The sequence below is a fragment of the Xenopus laevis genome, chromosome 7S, assembly GCF_017654675.1.
Source record: "Xenopus laevis strain J_2021 chromosome 7S, Xenopus_laevis_v10.1, whole genome shotgun sequence".
NCBI lineage: Eukaryota > Metazoa > Chordata > Amphibia > Anura > Pipidae > Xenopus > Xenopus laevis.
In genome coordinates this window covers 92506457-92513179 of record NC_054384.1, presented here as the reverse complement: position 1 = coordinate 92513179, position 6723 = coordinate 92506457, and the positions used below count along the sequence as shown (strand labels likewise).

The following is a 6723-nucleotide window of genomic DNA, read 5'->3' as shown; positions in this document are numbered from 1 at the left end:
ATACAGTTATAGTCAGCTGATGACACTAATGTTCCTTTTCAAACCCATAAAAATGATTAAAACAGGTGCTTCTTTTTATCTGTCTCTGCTTATGGCAAGATCTGGTCTTCGTGCCTGTGGGTAAAATGTTCAATTTTCAGTAGAGATTTCCTTCATAATAGCATTCTTCGCTGATGATAAGTAGCCATAAAATTGCACTTATTTCCTATAATTTGCTTGTTGCAACATCCAGTGGGCAGATATTACAGCCAATGCAGTGAAAGTAGGGGAGCAGAACAGCTGCAATATCATGTACTATAGGGGAATTTCTACAGGGAACACTGAGCTGAGGATGGAAATATTTAAAAAAATACACTTGGGGGCACATTTATCAAGGGTCGAATTTCGAAGTTAAAAAACGTAAAATTCGTTTTCGGTCGAATTAAAAACATTCGATCGATCATAGAAATCGTTCGAATCGAGCTTTTTGATCGATTTTCAAAAAAAAAAAAAAACTTCGACTTTTTAAAACTTTGCCAAATTTTGGCTATAGGTTGTAGGAGGTCCCCATAGGCCAGGGGTGTCCAAACTGCGGCCCGAGGGCCACATGCGGCCCAGGATGCATATGAATGCGGCCCAGCTTGTAACTCTTGGTTCCCGAGGAAATAGGAGGAGGGGGGTATCTGCCCATTGCCCAGTTAGTAATAATAATATAATAATACGTCTATTTATTATCCAGGTGTCCCATATTCCAGTGTATAGCTCTATCTGGTTATTCAACTGGCATTGTAGTTCTTTTCTTTGTATTTCCTTTCCTTTTACAATTAAAAGTGTATTTTATGTGTGGCCCCAGACAATTTTTCTTTTTCCAATGTGGCCCGGCAAGCCAAAAGTTTGGACACCCCTGCCATAGGCTAACATAGCAATTCGGCAGGTTTAAGGTGGCAAAGTGTCAAAGTCAAACTTTTTTAAAGAGACAGTACTTCGATTTTTGAATGGTCGAATATTCGAAGTATTTTCAATTCGGATCGAAGTCGAATTTGCCCTATTCGATGGTCGAAGTACCCAAAAAATACTTCTAAATTCGAAGTTTTTTAATTCAAAAATTCACTTTGGATTCACTTCGACCATTAGTAATTGTGCCCATAGATGAAAGCCGGAAAGCCTGACTTCATTAGGGGAATAAGTTAAAACTTAAATAAATACTCACACAATAAAATCCTTGTCTCTAGGTTGCAGCACTTCCCTGCATTGGAAGCTTCAGTCCCTAACATACTAAGACAGTATGCTATTGTTATTACAGCTATGGGGTCCGTTATCTGGAAACCCGTTATCCAGAAAGTTCGAATTACAGAAAAGCTGTCTCCCATAGACTCCATTATAATAAATTAAAAAAAAAAACTATTTCCTTTTTCTCTGTAATAAGAAAACAGTACCTTGTACATGATCCAAACTAAGATATAATTAATCCTTATTGGAAGCAAAACCTATTCAGTGTATTTAATGTTTACATGATTTTCTAGTAGACTTAAGGTATGAAGATCCAAATTACAGAAAGATCCTTTATGCGGAAAACCCCAGGACCCGAGCACTATGGATAACAGGTCCCATATCTGTACTATTTTTTGCTTAAATCTAAGACTTTGGGGCAAATTCACTAAGCCGCGAAGCGCCGAACGCTAGCGTTAATTCGCTAGCGTTGGGCATTTTTGCTACTGCGCAAATTCACTAACGAACGCTGGCGTAGTTTCGCTAGTGTTACTTCGCAACCTTACGCCAGGCGGATTTTCGCTAGCGACGAAACTACGCAAATTCACTAACTTGCGCAGTGTACTGAACGCTACCTTTTACGCTAGACTTCCTTCGCCACCTCAGACCTGGCGAAGCGCAATAGAGTAGATAGGGATTGTTTAAAAAAAAGTCAATTTTTTTTCTAAGTCCCAAAAAACGCTGGCGTGTTTTCTACATGATGGCTGATAGGCTGAAAAAGATCGAAAAATTTTTGGGGCTCCCCTTCCTCCCCCCTACATTTCCTGACTCATGGCAACTTACCTAGACAGTGGGCACATGTGTAGGGCAAAATAAAATTTTTATTTGCTGATTTGAAGGTTTTCTAGGCATTTGTAGTGCAGATACGTGTTCCTCCATTTGCCGTATGCAAATTAGCCTTCGCTAGCGTAACTTCGCTTTATATAGCGAATCAACGCTAGCGCAACTCCGCAACCTTACGCTACCCCTGTGCGCAACTTCGGATTTTAGTGAATTTGCGGAGCCCTGGCGAAACTACGCCTGGCGAAGTGCGGCGAAGTGCGGCGAAGTTGCGCCTGGCGCAACTTCGCATCTTAGTGAATTTGCCCCTTTGCCTGCACCCTAGCACTGCAATATACCCATGGTAGCAGCTCTCCACCTTTGCTGGGTTGCAGTGCCTGGTCCAGACTACTCCCACCCACCATTCAATATGCCTGGCAAAAGCTTTCTTCCTCTCTGATTTCTTCCTCTCTGATTTCTTCCTCTCTGATTTGAGATGCCCAATCCCAGCTTTAACCATATAATTTACACCTTGATTTCCTTTCACTTTAGTTCTGTACCTATTTTCCACTGACTTCTTGGGCTCATAGTAGTTATGCCCAAATGCTCATTTCATTATGGTGCTGAAATCTCCAAGATATTGATTGGCAAAGCTTCATCCACTGTATTACTGATCTCTCTGAAGGTAATAATCACAAGGAGCTTTTTATTCTCTCAACGGCCTGCAATATGTAGCAAAGAGTACAGCACTAGTTATTAGTCTCTCCGGTATAATATATATGGTATTGCACTGTATTGTTAGCCTTTCTGTGGGTTTTATGCACAAAGCCCATTGCACTTTATTGGTTCTCTGTCTAGAATATCTGTTGTACTGAAAGGAACAGGGCCATAATTCCAGCATATACAGTGTGCTGGGCTCTGTTGTAAAGCATTATGACTCTTCTGAATAATGTGAACTGACTGCAAGGCACTAATCGTACTCAGGGTTTTTCTCTTTTGGAATGCAGATTGTTAACTGGCGATGATAAATACGTTATTATGGGGAAACTGGATAACGTGTCAAATATTATAATACCCCACGAAATAGTATTAGATCGCACCATCAAAAAGATAATCTTCTTTAAAAGCCTTTATTGAGAAGATTTATTTAGTTAACTCAATAAAGACTTTTAAAGAAGATTATCTTTTTGATGGTGTGGTCTAACACTATTTCATGGGATATGGCAGATGGACTTGGCCATGATGTGACCTGCTTCTATTTACTTTGGCACGAAAAATAGGTGCTGACAAAAATTATGTAAATATGATACCAAAAGTATTTTTTTTTAAATAACTGCCAATAATGACCCCTTCCCAATTGATCCAACTCAAATGTAAGGGATTGAGGAGGAGTATCAAATCATTGCAGATAGAGGACACATTCCCTGCTCCAGTAAACAGCAAGTATAATGGAACAAGATCTTTCCAAGCATGGTTAACTTCCTTTTTACCCTAATTTTTGGGCTAAGAGTTTCCATCCTCCAGGCTATTGTAATAAATAAAAGGCACAGTTGTGTTACAGCAAAAGGCAATACGATGTTCAAAATAGGACAGTAACAATGTGTCTGTGATGGCCCTATTTTAAAAAGAACTAAAGGATAATGAAAAAAAGTACTCTACAAATGCTGCACATTATGATTTAGCCTTCTATACAAGTCCAAGACCCCTACAGTCCTTTAGCAGGGAATATCTGTGGCTTAGGTAAGTGGCTCTGCCCCCAAGTTTTTTTTACCAGTGTCCCACCAACACAGACCGAACCAGCCATTGTAAATGTGACAATACAAGGCTGATTAGCAATTAATTCAAATTTTCATGATATTGAAACCAGTGCAATTAATATCAATTATTAAGAATTTAATCATGTGATGGCCCCTAAGCTAAGCTTCTCAAAAGCTGCCCAGAGCACACTGAGCATGTGCAGTGCCAGTGACACAACTAAAAAAATCCAGGATAATGATCTAAATTCTAGAAGATCATTACTTTTATAGAGATTCTAAAACTTCGGTCTGGTGTTGCAAGTTCAATATATAAAATGCTCAATTTCTACCTATATTTGTTTGTAGGATTTAGTTTTCCTTTAAAGTTGAGTGGCTATAAAGGAGCTAAAAATATGTTTCAGTATGACAGATTTTATATCTGTTTTCTTGCTTTCACTTCCAGAATTTGTAACCTTATCACAGTCGGGAAAGGTGATCTTTGTCTAGGTCATTTGATGAGGCAAACTTGGGCAATAAATTCCTCCTTTCATTTACTACCATAGAGAAACTAGCCATATGCAGAACTTACAGCGAGGCGAAGGAACAGTATGAAAATAAACAGAACAAACTGTCTATTTGACCCTTCTTAATTCTTCTTCCCAGGTCAGTGGGACAATGTATAACACAGGGCGCCACGTTTCTCTCCGTCTGGACCAAGAACAGCCAGTGAATATTTCCGGTGGCCCCCTTTTATATAACCATCGTCTTGAAGAGGTGATGTTTCATTTTGGCAGTGAAAATTCCATCGGCTCAGAGCATCTGATGAATAAAGAGGCCTCAGCTGGGGAGGTAAAGCTGGGTGGTGATATTTACGTCTTAATTTGATCTCCTTAATTATTAGAATAATCCCTGGTATTCTGAATATATTCCGTATCAAAACAATACCCTGGATGTAGCATGTTTCCATTAGGAGCCATGGAATAAATCTGAATGCTCATTTATTTTACTCACTATTTTATTTTATTCACTTATATAGCCACATTTTCTACAGAGATAGTTCAATGATTGAATCTGACTCTGTTTGGCTTTCTTATGCCATGGCTGCAAAAAAATACAGTATCATTTTGCCCATATACAGTACATACAGATCAGGCAACTTGCACTCCTTCCACCACACATGCTTTAAATTGTAGTGTTTGTGCACACGAGGCCTGACACAGGGCCCAGTATGGTCCTAAACGGTGCCTGATCGGTATATATGGGCTAAATAAAAGGTTTATCACAATGCAATATTTATCAATAGCCTATTGGATTGGATATACTGACCCCTATACAAGTTAGAGTTCTTCCAGTGTTAGCGCCTGACACCTATTTAGGTGACTTTATACTGGGTTGAGCTCCCCGTCTACTTTCTAATGTATCTTAAGTCATAGCTGTGACTACAAACCATATTATCCTTAGAATAATCTATTTCTGCTTAAAAAAGCTATTCCTGGGGGCCCATTCCCCAAGCTCGGGTGAATGAATAGAGGGAAAAAAGCTCTAATTTCGAGTAGTTTTTTGTGCTCCTCGACTATCGAAATGGCGTAAATTCGCCTGAGTAGAATGATTCGAATAGATCGAGCGCAAAAACGCTGCGACTATTCGCCCATTCGATAGTCGAAGTACTGTCTCTTTTAAAAATCATTCGACTGCCTACTTCGCCACTTAAAACCTACCGAATTGCTTTAAAAGCCTATGGGAAAGTCCCATAGGCTTTTTTTCTAAGTTCTTGATCGAATAAAAAGGCATTCGATCGAATGAAAATCCTTCGATCGAATATTCAATCGTGCGCCTATTCGCCTGGCGAATATTCGCCCATTCGACTATTCGCCAGCGCGTAAATTCGCCCGAATTACCTATTCGATTCTATTCCCCAGTCGAATTTCGAGGGATTTAACACCTCGAAATTCGACCCTTGATACATCTGCCCCCTGGTGTTGGAAAAAGTCTCCACCAACCACTAGTGACAGCTAGCTCTCCTATTTATTCTATTTGTGCTGTTCTAATTCTTCCTAAAAATAATAGCAGTCTTCATGGCTTCCCCTGTTTATCTGTGGCAATAAACCTAAATGAATCCTGTCTTTGTATAAGTTTTTTAAAGATTTGTATACCTCCTTATAGCAAACATTTCCTTTGGAAACAACAGGTTTTGGAATCCTCAGAGGTTATAGTACTTCCTAGGAATTCCTCACTTTTTATTTTGGAAATAAATAGGAATAATGCTGGTAATAAATAACCTGGAAAAGATAATAAAGAACTAATCCTCTGTGCTTCAGAAAGTGAGAAGGACCCAATCGGACCAGGGGAATTTCTTGGTATTTCCAGTAGGCCAGGCTGACCCTGAATACTGTAAAAATACAGTAACACTCACTTTGTATTGTTCTTTGACTTGTATGAATATGTCTCCAGATCCTGGTGACATGCACTGGATTTAACTGTCTGGTCTATACAAATAATTCATTTGTGTGTGTACCTTACTGGTCCTTGAACTGAGGATGCCTGTAACAGAGCCTGTAGGTCTATAGCATTGAATGAATGAAGCGATTCAATGAAGACATTGTAAAACTGGATAACTCTGAGTTGCCATTATTTCAGCAGTGTAACACAACTTAAAATCAGTGTACGTCTACATTCAAATACATATACCGTGTTGGTTATTTTTTTAAATCGGTATTGTTCATGAATTCTACATAAGGATTTAGAATCTGTTGACTATTTTAAACTTCAAAACAGCATCTGTTTGTGAAATTCTAGCAGTGACAGGAAAACATAATGGTTTATTTCAATGAGAAATGCAGAGTTAAAAAAAAAGCAAGTTAATCTTCTGTTTTATCCTCCACTGATAATTTTGGGAAATTGTTATCAAACTGATTTATGCTCTGCCATTTCTAAAAGTACCACTCTCTGTCTTTTTCATGAAGCTATTAATCTGTGATCA

At 38.9% G+C, this 6723-nt stretch overlaps 1 protein-coding gene across 1 annotated transcript in view; it reads left to right on the top strand.

Annotated features, from left to right (window-relative positions):
• Positions 1-6723, top strand: part of ca11.S (carbonic anhydrase XI S homeolog) — a 133873-nt gene that overhangs the window by 102594 nt on the left and 24556 nt on the right. Inside the window, exon 4 of the mRNA XM_041571559.1 lies at positions 4407-4592. Coding sequence (XP_041427493.1) covers positions 4407-4592 — 186 coding nt within the window. The remainder of the gene's footprint in view (positions 1-4406; positions 4593-6723) is intronic.